Source organism: Poromitra crassiceps (genome assembly GCF_964638095.1).
Source record: "Poromitra crassiceps genome assembly, chromosome: 12".
NCBI classification, from domain to species: Eukaryota; Metazoa; Chordata; class Actinopteri; order Beryciformes; family Melamphaidae; genus Poromitra; species Poromitra crassiceps.
Genome location: NC_139632.1, coordinates 42,373,953 through 42,392,676, shown reverse-complemented (window position 1 = coordinate 42,392,676; position 18,724 = coordinate 42,373,953). Strand labels below are relative to the sequence as shown.

The 18,724-nt window shown below is 43.8% G+C and overlaps 1 protein-coding gene across 1 annotated transcript; it reads left to right on the top strand.

The window, feature by feature from the left end:
* Nucleotides 1-12,353: 12,353 nt before the first annotated feature.
* On the top strand, nt 12,354-17,810 carry cUnh1orf52 (chromosome Un C1orf52 homolog). Its single transcript, XM_083648453.1, has 3 exons — nt 12,354-12,785; nt 13,018-13,228; nt 16,154-17,810. The coding sequence occupies exons 1-3, from the start codon at nt 12,471-12,473 to the stop codon at nt 16,306-16,308; spliced, it is 681 nt and encodes a 226-aa protein (XP_083504579.1). The 5' UTR covers nt 12,354-12,470; the 3' UTR covers nt 16,309-17,810.
* The last annotated feature ends 914 nt before the right edge of the window (nt 17,811-18,724 follow it).

Genomic DNA, 18,724 nt, shown 5'->3' with positions numbered 1-18,724 from the left:
GATGTGGCTGATAGCACAATGCTGTAACATTGAAATGTTGATATTTATATATTTTTTTGTTTTGTCTGAGCCTGTTTTTGTTCTGAAAATTGTAAAATAAAATAAAAAAATTAACATAACTAATTCCCTGGCTTATGTGATTTTCTTGTAGGCCTACTGTTGACAGCTTGCTATGTTCTATTGAGTATAGTGTCCACTGTGAGATAATGGATTTGGAAGCAAAAAGTAGAAATAGGACAGGGATGCAGGGCAGAGTACTGGACACAAGCAAGTGAACCGGTCCAGATCATCATGTCCTCTGCAAAAGCAAACCCCACTGCTTCTCTTCCATCCTTCCTTCATTCATCCTCAGTGATGAAGGAACGTCAGATCATAGCATGAGAAACATCATCCAGAATGAGTGATGGGGACATGAAGGAGCAAGGCATCCCACAAAAGGTGGACCAGTGTTCATAAAAGATCAATGCAGGTGCAGGTGTTAGATTTGTGGGGCAGGTAAAGGTCATGTTGGCTTAATTGCAGAACAAAAGGGCTCACAGCTGCACAAATGTGTTTGTGTGAGTTGACAGAGTGAGTGAGTGAGAAAGGGAAGGAAGCTTGTGGTTAAGAAGAAATTGTTTTAAGATTATTGTCATTTCTGATGTTTTCATTAGGGATGTAGGGATATTGGAATTATTATTTATGATATTTGAAAATTAAACCAATCAGTAAAATAAGAAAAGAAAGTGCAATAGCTGATGTTTGACCTCTGCACTGGCCCCTCCAAGTCTAGCTGGCTTATGGAGAGAAGACACAGGGACATGGCTTTAATATTTAGGTTCTCTGAGCGGGTCTTAATCATCAGAAGAGGTGATGTCTCCAGAAGGTGGTATTATTGTTTTGAAGGTGGTCCAAATGACGGGGCAGGAGGCTGGGGACGTGCGATGAACTTCTCCCACTTTTAATGGGAACAAACAATGGATTGGCTATAGGTGACTCTTTTTCATAAGTTGTAGAACTGACAGTAGATCTTTGATGTGCAAACCTGTGTCCATGGTCAGGTCATGTGGAATGCAGAACTGCTGCTGATGGCCAGTTCTTCACTGGCCTTTTCCTGCCTCCTCATTGCTCTATTGGTATGACTATACTACACTCTAGTGGTCAGTGTGTGTCAGTGATGTTACTCTGTTGTCTGTCTGTAGGTCAGTGTGATGGTCTGTTGTCTGTCTGTAGGTCAGTGTGATGGTCTGTTGTTTGTCTGTAGGCCAGTGTGATGGTCTGTCTGTAGGTCAGTGTGATGGGTCTGTTGTCTGTAGGTCAGTGTGATGGTCTGTTGTCTGTCTGTAGGTCAGTGTGATGGGTCTGTTGTCTGTCTGTAGGACAGTGTGATGGGTCTGTTGTCTGTAGGTCAGTGTGATGGTCTGTTGTCTGTCTGTAGGTCAGTTTGATGGGTCTGTTGTCTGTCTGTAGGTCAGTGTGATGGGTCTGTTGTCTGTAGGCCAGTGTGATGGTCTGTCTGTAGGTCAGTTTGATGGGTCTGTTGTCTGTCTGTAGGTCAGTGTGATGGGTCTGTTGTCTGTAGGTCAGTGTGATGGTCTGTTGTCTGTCTGTAGGTCAGTGTGATGGGTCTGTTGTCTGTCTGTAGGTCAGTGTGATGGTCTGTTGTCTGTCTGTAGGTCAGTGTGATGGGTCCGTTGTCTGTAGGTCAGTGTGATGGGTGTGCCATGATTCATGAAGCCTGTAGGTATATAAACACTGCACCAATGTTAACTCATAGCCCACAGGTTAGTTTTGTAAATGTATATAAAACAAACAGGTATATAAACACTGCACCAATGTTAACTCATAGCCCACAGGTTCGTTTTTTTTATTTATATAAAATGAACAGGTATATAAACAGTGCACCAATGTTAAAGCCCACATGTTTGTTTTTTAAATGTATATACAATGAACAGGTATATAAACACTGCACCAATGTTAAAGCCCACATGTTTGTTTTTTAAATGTATATACAATGAACAGGTATATAAACACTGCACCAATGTTAAAGCCCACATGTTTGTTTTTTAAATGTATATACAATGAACAGGTATATAAACACTGCACCAATGTTAACTCAGTCCACAGGGTTGTTTTTTAAATGTATATAAAATTTACAGGTATATAAACACTGCACCAATGTTAAAGCCCACACATGTTTTTTAAATGTATATAAAATGAACAGGTATATAAACACTGCACCAATGTTAACTCATAGCCCACAGGTTTGTGTTTTAAATTGATATACAATGAACAGGTATATAAACACTGCACCAATGTTAACTCATAGCCCACAGGTTTGTGTTTTAAATTGATATACAATGAACAGGTATATAAACAGTGCACCAATGTTAACTCATAGCCCACAGGTTTGTTTTTTAAATGTATATAAAATGAACAGGTATATAAACACTGCACCAATGTTAAAGCCCACACATGTTTTTTAAATGTATATAAAATGAACAGGTATATAAACACTGCACCAATGTTAACTCATAGCCCACAGGTTTGTTGTTTAAATGTATATACAATGAACAGGTATATAAACACTGCACCAATGTTAAAGCCCACAGGTTTGTTTTTTAAATGTATATACAATGAACAGGTATATAATCACTGCACCAATGTTAACTCATAGCCCACAGGTTTGTTTTTTAAATATATATTAAATGAACAGGTAAGAAACTGAACAAACTGATAAAGAGAGCTTGCTCTGTGCTGGGAACTACTCTGGAGCCCCTGGAGGTGGTGGTGGAGAGGAGGATGCTGGAGAAAGTGCTCAAAATAATGGACAATGTGACACACCCCCTACACGACCTACTGACTGGACAACAGAGTGTGTTCAATCAGAGGCTCCAGCAGCTCTCCTGCACTAAAGAGCGTTACAGGACAACAGAGTGTGTTCAGTCAGAGGCTCCAGCAGCTCTCCTGCACTAAAGAGTGTTACAGGACAACAGAGTGTGTTCAGTCAGAGGCTCCAGCAGCTCTCCTGCACTAAAGAGTGTTACAGGACAACAGAGTGTGTTCAGTCAGAGGCTCCAGCAGCTCTCCTGCACTAAAGAGTGTTACAGGACAACAGAGTGTGTTCAGTCAGAGGCTCCAGCAGCTCTCCTGCACTAAAGAGTGTTACAGGACAACAGAGTGTGTTCAGTCAGAGCCAGAGGCTCCAGCAGCTCTCCTGCACTAAAGAGTGTTACAGGACAACAGAGTGTGTTCAATCAGAGGCTCCAGCAGCTCTCCTGCACTAAAGAGTGTTACAGGACAACAGAGTGTGTTCAGTCAGAGGCTCCAGCAGCTCTCCTGCACTAAAGAGTGTTACAGGACAACAGAGTGTGTTCAGTCAGAGGCTCCAGCAGCTCTCCTGCACTAAAGAGTGTTACAGGACAACAGAGTGTGTTCAGTCAGAGGCTCCAGCAGCTCTCCTGCACTAAAGAGTGTTACAGGACAACAGAGTGTGTTCAGTCAGAGGCTCCAGCAGCTCTCCTGCACTAAAGAGCGTTACAGGAGGACAACAGAGTGTGTTCAGTCAGAGGCTCCAGCAGCTCTCCTGCACTAAAGAGTGTTACAGGACAACAGAGTGTGTTCAGTCAGAGGCTCCAGCAGCTCTCCTGCACTAAAGAGTGTTACAGGACAACAGAGTGTGTTCAGTCAGAGGCTCCAGCAGCTCTCCTGCACTAAAGAGCGTTACAGGAGGACAACAGAGTGTGTTCAGTCAGAGGCTCCAGCAGCTCTCCTGCACTAAAGAGTGTTACAGGACAACAGAGTGTGTTCAGTCAGAGGCTCCAGCAGCTCTCCTGCACTAAAGAGTGTTACAGGACAACAGAGTGTGTTCAGTCAGAGGCTCCAGCAGCTCTCCTGCACTAAAGAGTGTTACAGGACAACAGAGTGTGTTCAGTCAGAGGCTCCAGCAGCTCTCCTGCACTAAAGAGCGTTACAGGACAACAGAGTGTGTTCAATCAGAGGCTCCAGCAGCTCTCCTGCACTAAAGAGTGTTACAGGACAACAGAGTGTGTTCAATCAGAGGCTCCAGCAGCTCTCCTGCACTAAAGAGCGTTACAGGACAACAGAGTGTGTTCAGTCAGAGGCTCCAGCAGCTCTCCTGCACTAAAGAGCGTTACAGGAGGACAACAGAGTGTGTTCAGTCAGAGGCTCCAGCAGCTCTCCTGCACTAAAGAGCGTTACAGGAGGACAACAGAGTGTGTTCAGTCAGAGGCTCCAGCAGCTCTCCTGCACTAAAGAGCGTTACAGGTCTTTTGTGCCCACTGCAATTAGCATGTATAATAAGTGACGGACATGCAGGGAGAGCAGACTCCTCCTTTCACTCCCTCTCCCTCTCTCCTCCACACCCCTCCTCCCATAGATACATGCAGGGAGAGCAGACTCCTCCTTTCACTCCCTCTCCCTCTCTCCTCCACACCCCTCCTCCCATAGATACATGCAGGGAGAGCAGACTCCTCCTTTCACTCCCTCTCCCTCTCTCCTCCACACCCCTCCTCCCATAGACACATGCAGGGAGAGCAGACTCCTCCTTTCACTCCCTCTCCCTCTCTCCTCCACACCCCTCCCATAGATACATGCAGGGAGAGCAGACTCCTCCTTTCTCTCCCTCTCCCTCTCTCCTCCACACCCCCCCTCCCATAGATACATGCAGGGAGAGCAGACTCCTCCTTTCTCTCCCTCTCTCCTCCACACCCCTCCCATAGATACATGCAGGGAGAGCAGACTCCTCCTTTCACTCCCTCTCCCCTCCACACCCCTCCCATAGATACATGCAGGGAGAGCAGACTCCTCCTTTCTCTCCCTCTCCCTCTCTCCTCCACACCCCCCCTCCCATAGATACATGCAGGGAGAGCAGACTCCTCCTTTCTCTCCCTCTCTCCTCCACACCCCTCCTCCCATATTGATACGCTGGTGAACCCTCATTTCATCATTGCTGTTGCTGTATGTCACTTTATAATGATGTTGCACAATGTCCATTTTGGCCACATAGAACATGTGTGCTTAGTTACAGGTGCAATTTCTTATCTTATTTTATTTAACTTTATTGTAAATAGGGTAACTTAAATGCTGTGCTTTTTTTGTTACATGTTTCTATGTCTGAGATATTTTTTACATTGGCTTTTTCTCTTGTGTGTTTTTACTGAGATGTACTGACATTGGCTTCTGCTGTAACACAAGAATTTCCCCCAGGGGATTAATAAAGTACTCTATCTATCTATCTATCTATCTATCTATCTATCTATCTATCTATCTATCTATCTACAGTTCTCAGCCCTGATAGCCTACTCTGTGCTGCTTTTAATCTCTCTCAATCATGCTCTCAACACAACACATTTACTTGGTGAAATGACGAAAAAAACGAACCGTTGCAAATCAAAGTTTAGCCTACCACATGGGCCAAGAAATGTGGTGAAAACACAGCTCAGTGTTCAGGGCTCAGTGGCTCGAAAGCGGCCATGTTTGGAGAGAAGCCGTGCGGAGGTTGCGCTGTGAGAAAAATCTTCAGGTACGCGGTGGGACATTGACGTAATTTGACGCTGGCGGGCCTCGCTCCTCCCCCGCGCCCTTCGCGGCACATACTTTTATACTCAGAAGTGATCAGCCAAGTGATCAGCATGTATTGTACAATGGTAATAGTGAGAACAGCCCGTGAAAAGTCGCAATGAAACGCTATTATGTGCAGTACTGAGTGCGCTTTCACTCTCAAACGACCGTACATCAGCACATGAATGAATCACCAAACTTGTTTTTACTGAAAGCCAGGGAGGCCTGGGGAGGTGCAGTGCTGGCCAGGGCAGTGGGAGACACAGGGCAGCAGTAGGTGCAGGGCAGGCCTGGGGAGGTGCAGTGCTGGTCAGGGAAGTGGGAGGCCTGGGGAGGTGCAGTGCTGGTCAGGGCAGCAGTAGGCACAGGGCAGCAGTAGGTGCAGGGGAGGCCAGGGCAGGCCTGGGGAGGTGCAGTGCTGGCCAGGGCAGCAGGAGCCATACAGCAGGCGTGGGCAGTGGAGGCAACCTGCCTCTCAGGCGATGGACTGCTTGCATCCCTTTAATAAAGAAACGTGAAATTATAAGCCACCCGATAAACACCACATGAAAATGGAAAGACAAGACACTGCCAGCTACTTTGTAGAACAGAGACAAACCTAATAACACATGCAACAAATTGAAACTAGGCCATGCTTGTGTTATTACGGAGTATTACCGATATAATTAGCACTCATACTAATTTCGAGTGGTGGATATGATACTATTTGGAAGTTTTGCGGTGGTAAAGCAGGAAGTAGTAGGTGTGTTGTGTGGTCTTTGTGGCAATAGAGACAGTCTGCATGTCTGGGAACGCCCATACAGGCTCTAGGAACGCCCACAATACGCTGGGTTAGCTGACTCAGCCTTGCTGGGGCGGGGTCAGGGTGGGGTGAATTCACCCGTTCTATCCATTCAGCAAAGTTAGCATTTAGCTGATAGCCCAGCCCAGGCAGACACGATCGTGGATTTAACCACCGCAGTAAACGCACATCTGAGCAGACGTCTTGTGTTCTGCTCTAGAACCCCCAAACATGTAGCTAGTTTAGAGCCGCAGCAGCGTCTTTTGGTGAGTCAGCCCATGAGATATATCGGCGGTTTTACCCCACTCGCGTGCCAGCAGTTTAACATTTTGTGGGTTTTCCCAGACATGTGGACTGTCTCTATAAAACATTGTTTACTGTTGCTTATGTAGGAGAGTTAGTGAGTTATACTTGTTCGCCAGCAGAGGGCGTTCATTCGTTTTTTTATTGCACCTTGCTTGTTGTGTTGCCATTCGTCTTTTGTCCCTCCGCGGCCACTGTAGAGCCAGTTCTGTTTTTCCTGTTACAAGGTAGGCACTGCATCTTGAGTTCACCCACATAAATATTGTTTTAAAAGGAGTTAAATGCCCACCACTGTTAGTTTTGTTTATGTCAACTGGCTGTTAAATATGTTTTTACACTACAGAGCCAAAGCTGTTTGAAAGTGAATGTTGATAAGCTGAATTTGACACCTAATTTTGTTATATGGTTGAGCTAGCTAAACACAGCATGGGTTATGCTAAAATGTCAGCAGGCTACAGTGAACGTTATTGATATTATCTTCATATTGACTGAGTATTTGTTTCATTTAATTTATTTTTGTAATCTGAGAAACTTGACACAGTTCTGTTTTCCTATTACAAGCTGCCTGTATGCTGTCTACGTGGTGCTGCCAGAGAGAAAACCCGCTCTACCTCAACGACCATCACGAAACTGTCTGCCTACTGTGCCACCGTCGTCTCCCTCCATCCATCCCAGAGTCAATATACTTTAAAAATACCCAACGCAGAGACTGTTATAAGGGGTGTAAGGTCCGACAGACAGAATTGTTTGTAATATTGTGTAATATTGCTTACCTCCAAATCGAAGTTATTTTCGGTAATACGATGTTTTATGTATGTTGACAGCCATCCTAGCTCCACAGAGGAATGATTTTTGTGCCGCCACTCTTCACCTGAGCCGAATTAGCAGGCTATAATCGGGCCTGCTATGCTAAAGAGGAGACAGGTGGCTACGTTAACTCATGCTAACAGTCTTAAGACTGTAATGTAGCAGGCTAAAATCGGCTATGCTAAAGAGGAGACACGTGGCTACGTTAACTCATGCTAACAGTCTTAAGACTGTAATGTAGCAGGCTAAAATCGGGCCTGCTATGCTAATGCAAATGTCTGAAAATGGTTGATGTGCATGTAACTCATGCTAACAGTCTTAAGACTGTATTTCCCTTTCGTAACATCCCACAGGTTTCCCCACGGAAACCTGTAGTATTTTGTTCGGGCAAGCCTACCCAAAGTGCTCATATACTGCCACAAGTAGCCTAACGTTAGCGTGAAGTTACCTTTCGTCGCATCCCACGGAAACCTGTAGTATTTGTGGTTGTAGTTGTTCCATGGTTTCGCCTTCGTGGTTTAGCCAGGCTAACCCACAGCAGCCATCTCTCGCAATCCTTGCCTGTAATAGTAACCTGTAATAGTTTGTTGGAAAGGGCCGTGGTTACAATTTAAATTACTCCCTCACACACAGCCGTCATACCCAGTGAAGTTTACTCATGCTAGCAGTCTTACCTTTCCTCACAATCCTTTTCTCTGACGGAAACCTGTAAAACTTTATCGAACAGGTTGAACATATCGAACATGGTTGCTCCCTCCTCACACACAGTTGAACATATCGAACATGGTTGCTCCCTCCTCACACACAGCCGTCTCCTCACGGAAACCTGTAGTACATTGTCGAACAGGGCCATGGTTGCTCCCTCCTCACACACAGCCGTCTCCTCACGGAAACCTGTAGTTGTCGAACAGGGCCATGGTTGCTCGCTCCCGCACACACAGCCGTCTCCTCACGGAAACCTGTAAAACTTTATCGAACAGGCCTGCCATGGTTGCTCGCTCCTCACACACAGCCGTCTTCTACCCTCTCACCCCTCATCTCTGGTCTGGCGAGATGACCAGTTTACACCCGCCGCCAATATAATCTTTTCTTTTTTGTCTGCTTCTTCTCTTGTTTTATGGCGGTTGATGTTCTGGCATGTTATTACTGTAAAAAAAACACACGAGTGGGCCAGCCATCTCTTCCTCAGTCACAGACAGCCACCAGTTGGCCGCCGCCAATCTAATCGTTGTTTCGGTGTCTGTTTCTTCTCTTGTTTTATGGCGGTTGATGTTCTGACATGTTATTACTGTAAAAACAAGGCCAGGTTGAAACCTGGCATAGGGCCAGTGCATGGTATCGTCACCCATGTATACCCATGAGGTCCTTACAATTCTCATTTTACTAATTGCAACAGAATTTATTTTCACATTATGTTTATATTGATGCCCTAAACACTATAGTGAAAAGCCCATTAGTGGAATTATGTTAAAATGGTGTTTTTTCTCTCCAAAATGGCTGCCATTATTCAAATTTTGGCCATATCTGACTCCAAATAGACCTAGAATTACACATTTGGTCTCTATTTCCACATTTCTTGGGGCAAGGAATCCACAGAAGTGGTTGTTGAGTCTCTAAGTAGAACAGATTTTTATTTTCTCATGTAAGTATGTAGTCGTAATACAACATGGCATTTATCACAATGTTAGCTACAAGTATTTGTTAATCATACACATTTTGGGTGATACCCACTACTTTTGAGCATATTGAAGTGATTGCCATTGGAAAAAGAAAGTTTGTTTCATATTTCCAATTAAAAATGTGTTATGCGCTCTTCAGGGCAGGGAGGGCAGATGGTGCTTTCAGAATCTGGGCAGACAGAGGTGTGCAGAATATAGGAGACCTTTATGTGAAGGGTAAACTTTATGCAACTTTATGCCAGAAATATCATATTCCTCAAAAACATTTCTACAAATACCTGCAGCTGAGACACTTCATACTAACAAAACATAAAGATATAATGTCTGAACCATTATTTGTCTCATATCGAAAATCTCACACTTCTGCCCCCAGAGGGAAGGAAGCATGTTTCTTTCTTCTACACAGATCTGATGTCATATGATAAGGAATCTACTATCGACAGGTTAGAGGCATGGAGAGTAGATGTTCAAGGGGACATAGATGAAGCTGATTGGGAGGAGGCATGTGAAAAAGCCCAAAAACAATCCATTAATACAAGAATGAGGCTTCTACAATATAAGTGGCTGATGAGAACTTATATTACCCCTGTTACACTGAATCGTTGGTCCCCTAATATTCCTGATACCTGTAGTAAATGCTTTGTTGGAAAGGGTACTCTATTTCATTGTGTATGGGACTGTCCGAAGCTATAAAAATACTGGGAGAGTGTTGTTCAGACGATAACAGAAATTGTTGAAGTTGAGGTCCCACGTCAAGCAAAATTATGTGTTAGGTATTTTTCCAGTTAATTTTATTGGTAACTCAAAGCAGAGGACTTTGATAGATTTTGGACTCCTGCAGGCCAGGAGGATGATAGCTCTGTCCTGGAAAAAAATGGAAATACCATCAATACAAGTTTGGAAGAGGGAGATGGCAGCCTGTATGGCGCTAGAACGCCTGACTTATATCAGTAGAGGAAGGGCAGAAGATTTTGAGAGGGTATGGGACCCTCTGATATCATTTCTAGCTCGTTGATGTGCAGTTTTTTGTTTATTTTTATTTTTTTGTCTTTGTTTCATTTTGTGCTATTTATCATTGTTTTGCTTAGTTTAGTTTTGTCTTAATATAATTATGTAGTATGTGAATTTGATTACTATTGTCTGTATGTATGTGTAATATATGTGGGGAGAAAATGTGAAACTGAATAAAAATATTGTGAAAAAAAAATGTGTTATGAATTTATTCCCTCACAGTGTCTGGAAATACATCAACAATGTGTACATATATCTATCTACTATTAGTCCATGGGCCAAACCCCAAAATTTCACACATCGGTACCACTCAAGTGGGCAAATTCTAATCTTGATTTTTGAACAGGTATATATCCATAGATGATATTTTAGTATGATAGCCTTTGCAGAATGGTAGCTTTGTCACAGTTATCAGCTCATGAAGTTAGCCAGCCCTTACAATAAATTGGATTCTAGGCGCTGATGCATACCCTATCTATGCATATTTTCAGGACCTTTACTCATGTTCTGTGAGAACATGTTTGACAACATTTTAAAGGGTAGCTTCTTAGCTTTCATTTAAGCTCAGTTGTGAGTCTGTGACAAATAAAGAGGTCACATGGGCTCTTCAAAGTGTCAGTGACATTCATTTTTCCACAATTTTCGCCTAAACTATAGTCTTTATTTCAGCATTGTGGCAACTAGGAACATCACAGACACAAACAACAAACACTGGAATACTCATAGGACTATAAGGATTCAGAAAAGGTATAATGTACCCATACTATCCCATCGTGAGGGGTGAATGTGGCCCTTAAGGTAGAAGAATGACTTCTCAAGGCAAGGGAAATGAGCCACAGCCCTAAATTTAACATATCGGTACCAGCCAGGTGGGCAAATTTTACTTGTGATTTTTTAAAATTCATATACATCCCTAGATTATGTTTTTATATGATAGACCTTGATGACTGGTAGCTTATTAGTGCTTATACCCTCTTAAATTATGGACTGCTGTCGTTCAAAACCAGGAAAGTGCCCTCCCTGGAAATCATCTTTCTTTCATTATCCGTTGCCTAGGGTGTGTCTGGACTACTGTTTATAATATTACATAGATATAGGCAAACTATCCTATGATATTATATATAATATGCTTGTGTAGCCTACTAAATTGGCACATTTAGGGATGTAGGGATATTGGAATTATTATTTATGATAGGCTATTTGAAAATTAAACCAATCAGTAAAATAAGAAAATGATTGTTCTTTCATTTTTAAGATTAATAAGTGTTAAGATCAAAATGTATGCACAGAAAAATATCGTGTATTCTTTCATTGTGGCGTCACGGCTTAACTCGCGCATGCGTTCTTGCGTGGGGAGCTGTGTGTGCGGCCGAAGTAGCATTTTAACATCGCTAGGTGGTGCTGTCACGCGGAAGATATTTTTGCAGCAACTCAAGCTGCTGGCTGGGTTCTCCGGTTCTGCAGATAGGGAGTTGGGAGCATCGACATGGTTGGGAGTGACGTGAGAATGTGTTGGGGCTTTAACTGCTGAATACTGGACAGTTGGCTCCAAGATTCGTGATGTCTGTTGTATATTGCTACAAGTAACAGTGTGTAACAGAATACATTCAGTGGGCAACATAATAGCCTATTCTGACTGTGTGTTGGAACGCACCAGCTGCCACGACAACTGGGCCAAGTTAGTGAAAGCGTGTTAAACCAGAATACGGGACTATCTGGAGAAAACAAAACAAATGAACAATCTGAGCTGGCGATGTTGTTTTGTTGTGGAATGCACAGTGCATGGAGTGCACGCTGCCTTCACCGAATAGAGGTATATAGCTTCTTTTAAAGAAGGAATGGACAATTTGCGCTATCTCAATTTGGCCATTCCAGCGATAATTATGTAAGGGCTCAAGAATGCGCAGCTTCTCTCCCACTCGGGCTATCGGGCTGGCCCTTTAGCTCGAGTGGTTAAGAGGCTGCGCATTGCATGGTGCTAACTGTGCTGAGCCAGAGGTCTCAGGTTCGTATCCGCTCGAACGTTACAATTATAATATTTTTGAGCATATTTAATATATTATTTGGCCAGACGTGGCCTTTCTTATCTCAGGTCGAGCTGTTGAAGTGCTTTTATCCTGTGCGTGAGTGCGTGATGGGTTCCATAATAACGCCTTTGCGACTGTCGTTACGACATTGCTTGAACGGTTTACGTCTGTTTTGGACGCTCATTCAAAATGGAGTAGTGATAAGCTAGCCGTGCTACATTTAGCAGCTCTATTTTCGTATTTTCATCACATCTACTGTAAATGGGTGCTGTGCATTAGAAAATAAGTAACCCTAAAACGATGGCTGACGAAAAGAAGTCGGACTCCTTTCGTTTCTTTTCGGGCTACGACGATTTGAGCGACAGCAGCGACAGTAATGACAGCAGCTCAGACGAGGAGGGAGAAAGTGTGAAGAAGTCAAGCCAGAGACCGGGGCCAGATGCCTCGGGAAGCGCTGGCAAGTCTCTCCAAGGGACCAAGCGGGCCGCCGCCGGTGGTGCTCCCTTACCCAAGCCAGACGACCTCTTCAGATCCGTGTCGAAGCCTGCTTTTCTCTACAATCCCCTCAATAAGCAAATAGACTGGGAAAGCCGCACAGTGAAAGCTCCCGAGGAGGTGGATTTTGTTTTTATGTTTAACGTTATCCCCCTCCTCCTCCCTCCCTCTCTCTCCCTCTCTCCCTCTCTCCCTCTCTCTCTCTCTCCTCTCTCTCTCTCTCTCTCTCTCTCTCTCTCTCTCTCTCTCTCTCTCTCTCTCTCTCTCTCTCTCTCTCTCTCTCAGTGACTGGGTCCACTCTACACTCTAAAACCAATGTTTTTTCCACCCATGTTTTCTCTGCTGCTCGCAGCCGGCCAGGGAGTTTAAGCCATGGAAGACCAATGCTGTGCCCCCTCCCCAGAGCTATGCCACAGAGCCAGAGAAGAAGAAGGGAGCCCCACCGGGGATGGACATGGCCATAAAGTGGTCCAACGTCTATGAGGACAATGGGGAAGACGCACCACAACCGCACACCGGCAATGCCCACTTCCTGCCCACAGAGGAGCAGCCTTCTGACTCAGGTTAGTCCTGCAGGGCTCTCAAAAAAGTGGGGTAGACGGTCTAGTGGTCTACCCCACTTTGGTCTACCCCACTTTGGTCTACCGTAGACCATTTCTCAATTCACTAGTCGGCATACATTGACACCACTCTTATCATTCCCCATGAGGTCTGGATCACAGGCTCTGGCTATCTATCACTGTGACAGTGGCACTGCAGCACTTCTGCTGCCATGGTAACTGAAGAGTGGCACCTACAACGAACGCCATGTGCCGCTGAGGCGAGTGCCATCGTTATGGTACTCTGCCCAGTGACACTGGCCGGTGTGCCACTGTCAGTCTATTCTACGGCTGCACAATAATAAATAAGAGTACAGCTAGGCTGCCTGCAGCCTATGCATTTTTTTTTATAAATACATAACATAATAAATACATGTACATTACTTCATTTTTGGTCAGTTGTTTGTACGGTGTCAGGAAAGTGAAGTCACTTTTGATCGATGGTAGGAAGCATCCTAAAACTCACTGGAATCGTGACACTGCTACGTTAGCTAGTAGGTTGGTACTGGTACTGGCCTACAGGGCAGTACACCAGTCAGCTCCCCTGTACCTGCAATCCATGGTCAGGTTCCAAACCTCTCAGCGCTCCCTTCGCTCCTCCACCAGTGCAGGTCGCCTCGCCCCTCCTTCGCTACGGGGGCTCAAAAGTCGCTCATCCCGATCTCGACTCTTCTCGTCCCTGGCACCTCAATGGTGGAACGAGCTTCCACCTTCGGTCAGGACAGCTGAATCACTGCCGATCTTTCGGAAAAGACTAAAGACACACCTTTTCAGGCTCCATCTGGGCCCTTCTTGATCTAACTTCGTTTTCTCTCTTTCCTTATTAAAAAAAAAAAAAAACTAACCTTGTACCACTAAACCTAAACTTGTACCACTGTTCCTTCAGAAGTTGTAGTTGTCATAGACTGTGCTCCATAGTTGATTGCTCTATTGCTGACAAAAAATGTGTTATTGTAAGTCGCTTTGGATAAAAGCGTCTGCCAAATGACGTAATGTAATGTAATGTAGGTTGGGGGAACCTTTGCTCTGGCAGATGCATTTGTGAATCTGTCTGGCGATGTCAGGCTATTCGCTGTGCAAGTCGAGCTTATACTTCAACGTGAGCCTCGAGTTGGCAGGTAGACAGTCATATTGAATGTCAGTTCAGAGACACACACACACACACACAGTTTCCCCTCCCACTCCCACACTCCATTTTGGGCCTGGCTGCCCCCGGCATGGGATGCTACCTACATTTGAAATCTTTCTCTGTCACCTACATTCAAACCAGGCACCTAATTAAGTAGGTACCTCATTAAGCAGGTACCTACTTAGCAGGGCTTAAAATTCACTTTGCAAACTGGGGGGAATTCCCCCCTTATGTTCTTCAGATAGGGGGGATTTATAGACTTTGGGGGGGGGGGGGGGTTTCAGCCGATACGATAACCGGTAAATATCTGCTTCTCCTGTCCAATAACCGATAGGCTACAATAACCAATAATTTCACATTTTTGTCTTTACTTAACCTGTAGTTTATGCACACCTGGGGTATTCTAATATGATATGAGTGTTTTAGTAAAGTGTATCACTCAATACAAAAAATAAAGGCTTTAATACAACTGAAAGCCTATGGCTGCTTAGTCTCCAGATAAAACACAATGACAAAATAAATACATAGTAATTAGACTCCTATTCAGGGATGCAAAGTCATGGATAGTTAAAAAGGTGACAGATAGGCCTACCAGGGCAGACACAAAATCATTCACTGAAGTGCCCTATTTTGGGATGAAAAAAGTGACTCACTGTTAGTAAGGCTACCTAAAGGTGACTAGTTTGCATCCCTGCTTATTCTCTTATTCGCTTCAGGTTATATTCTTTTAGTACGGCGATTTTCTCTTTGCAAATGAGGCAGGCGGCATTCCCTTTGAACTTCTCCTGAAACTGTCTGTGCTCGTCATCAACCTTTTTGCCTTTTGACAGCGACATGTTCACTTCTCAACAAAAGACAACATTTTAGCGTGCAAATGTTTTTCTTTCCACTTGGTTTTTCACTCGGGGGAGCCGAATCACCTGCTAATGCAGTGATGATCCCGCTGGCGAGTGTGAAGCCGTGTTGCCAGATACTGCTGACGGTCTCCAGCACAAAGAGTTCAAAACCCGCCAAAATGCACACAAAACCGCCCAAGGAACTGCACATCTATGAAAATGTACCTGGCAACCCTGGTGTGAAGTGCGACTCGTCTCGGGAGCGCGCTCTGTGCTTTACAACAAGCAGAGGTGCGGGCCTGATTTCACTATAACTTGATATCAAGTGGCGGGCCGTATGAAATGGTTTTAGGGCGCGTGTCTGGCCCGGGGGCAGTGAGTTTGAGACCCCTGGCGTAAACCATTGCGGGATTAGTCCTTTATAAATTGAAAATATGCAGGAATTTCCAAAAAGATGTGCGAATCTCGCAATCCCGCGCCGAATTTTAAGCCCTGTACTTAGGTGATGGACAGGTTCCTTGCGTTTCATACACAGCAATAGTGTATCTTGAGGGAACCAGAAAAACACATGCTGGGGACTCTCATCTGTATAAAAAAGGGGGAAAAGCCATTATAATTCTTGTTCTTGGTTATATTATTCTTGGTTATTTCATGCGAAAATGTTAAACAATGGACCATCTCTACATATGGATTCCCCATATTTCCTATGAGCACCTCCAGTGACCACGTTTGAAGCCCATGCACCTTTCCTCTTCTGATTAACATCATAGTATTTCATGTTTGAATGGTCGCTGACAAATTGATCCTAGGTCATTGGTGTTGGAAATATGATTACAAGCTACACTGGTTACAAAGTTCCAGTGTTTCTAATTTCATAATTCTGACATGGCCCCCTTGCTTCCTCTCCCCCCCTCTGGTGTTTAGATGAGGACGCAGATAAGTCCGACTTGTCTGCTAAGAAACGCAGGGTGGAGACCTTCCAGCAGAAGGAGAAGAGGAAGAGGGACCTGGGACAAGCCACCTCTGACAAGAGCTTCGTCGAGGAGGAGAAACGAATTCTCAGGCAGCAGGCGGAGTAAGGCCTGGGCTGCCTGCAACAAGGCATCGGTTTCTAACTTAGAGAAACATGATACGTTAGCTGAGAACCATCACAGGCATTAGCAAATGGACCAGGAGGTGGTGTGCCGCTAGTATAAATAGCCGTTTTGGCTATAAAGTGTCATTTGCAATATTGTACCCAATTTGTCTTCAAATTAATGTCGGCTCACTTGAGGAGGCATTTGTTTTAAATATTGTGTTTAAAATAGCTTATCGGTGAGACATCAGGTATAGATTATTGCGCGGGGTGTTCAGTCATTCAGGTAGCAGCACCCCAGTCCAGAAAGCACACCCATCCTCAGCCAAATCGTTAGCCGCGGCTTACTCATCATCACCCTGGTTCAACCCCAGAGCCAGACAGGGCTACTGGGGCTTTCTCAGCCTGGATCACCTACAGGGTCAAACAGTATTAACCAGGACATGCTCCTTAGCTTGCTTTTTAGTTTATGGCCAAATACTAATAAAATAAAAGCAAAAACAACAATATTTCTGTGACTTTGGATCTTGTTACAAACAAAATTATTATTAATGCAAGCAACAAATTCATAAGGTTTGAGTCCAAGTCATAAGTCAGTTAATTTGGCCCTGGTACTGGTAAATTCCTCTTTGCTGTGTTCCTTGGCAAGCTAAGTGAGGCTTCCCTGCCTGGACACATTGAATAGATATTGTGTGGTTGGTTGGTTTTGTCTTTTGTTTTGTCTTTTTCAGTTGTAACTAAAGTACGAGCATAACCTCTGGCTGTGGTGGTTTACATTTGTACATCCTGTTTGGTACATATTTCCTATGTATTTTCCTTGTTTGATTGTAAATAGACAATCACCACTGAACAGAGACTGTGCTTGGATGAATCAAAGTTGGAAATGTAGCTAAAGAAACAGTAATGGTCCCGATGCACTTTTATTTATTAATGTGCAGCGGCTTTCCTTTTAAATCAAGAAAAAGGTGTGATAAAATGGCTTCATTTCAGTTTGACTTAGAATGAGAAACATTTCAAGTTGTTGTTCCTGCTTATGGGCACTAGATGTCACCTGGAACACATCATTTCTTTTTGTTTTGAGGCTGATCTGCTGCACTTCCATTGCTGTGCAAGCGTTGGACGACCAGGGCCTGTGTGTAATGTTTCTCTGAAAATGAGTATAGATCTTGTATTACATTTGGAAGATGGTCTCATATCAGCACTCTTAAGATACTTTGTGCACAGTATGGACTTGTATATTTTTGTGTCACACAACACTTTAGATCAGCTCTGACGTGAAATTTGAGAAGTCTGTTAATCAGTTCCTACATGCATAGTATGACCACACCAGCTGCTTGGAGGTTGTTTTTAAGTTGAGCACTGTAGCCTGGAGAAGGAAACCTTCCATTCCTGTCAACACATCTGTACAGTGTGTTTGAAACAATATGATACTGTTCATTTTTATTGTTTTCAGTGACATACTATTTGTCTTACACCACTGAGGCAATAAATGGTAGATATTTTACTGTGGAATGTTGTCTTGTCAGTCTGAATTATGATACTAACTGACTTTGGTTATTAGGTCACAAGTGTGCTGTTGAAATCCATTCTTAATTAGCTTCACATTTGCTCTCCATAATGAAATCAAACAGCCACATGAAACACGGCATTGATAACTTTCACTGTCTTAAATTATTCTGGAGCAATCTACAAGAATTATGCATTGGATAATACAGGCTTACATTCAACTGAGTTCTCATTTTCAGACATTTTTGTGAGCATCAGAGCAAACATAATGATATTTCTACCAAAGGAAAAAAACGAAGTTTTCCGCTTCGCAACAGTTTAGTGATCAGAGGAATTCCTGACCTATCCGTCATCATGGGTTGACATGAAATAGCGGTAAATATGCTTCTGATAAAATTCCAGCTTCCAGGTATGTGCCTGGCCTTGTCTGAAATGCGTACCTGGTCCTGCGCAACAGCAGCAGACTGATTTTATCAGCTATATTTACGAACAAATGACTCTTCTTTCCTGACTGACTGTATGAGGAATGGCCAGCAGGGTCTGCATCTTTCAGTGTTTAAGAATGCTCCATGTTGCTGTCAGTTTTGCAACTGTATAGAAATTGTTTGGTAACTGGAAATTTCCAAGAAATGTTTTGCAATGTTATATTCTTGGAATTGTCAGCGCGGAAAAGCTTCATTTCCAGACACTGTAGTTTTTGCTGTGTTTATGTTTAGCATAGCCCTGTTTCTGCGATATGATATCCAAAGCATTCCTGGATTGTAGGTGTCTTTGTGTAACAGAGATTATGTTACTGGAACGAGAGCATGTTTTCTTCCCACTGGATGTCACACATGACTGACCTAATCTTGATTTTTTTTAAAGAGAGAACATCCTGCTCTAATGTTACATGTGGTACGCTGTTTGAAGACAGA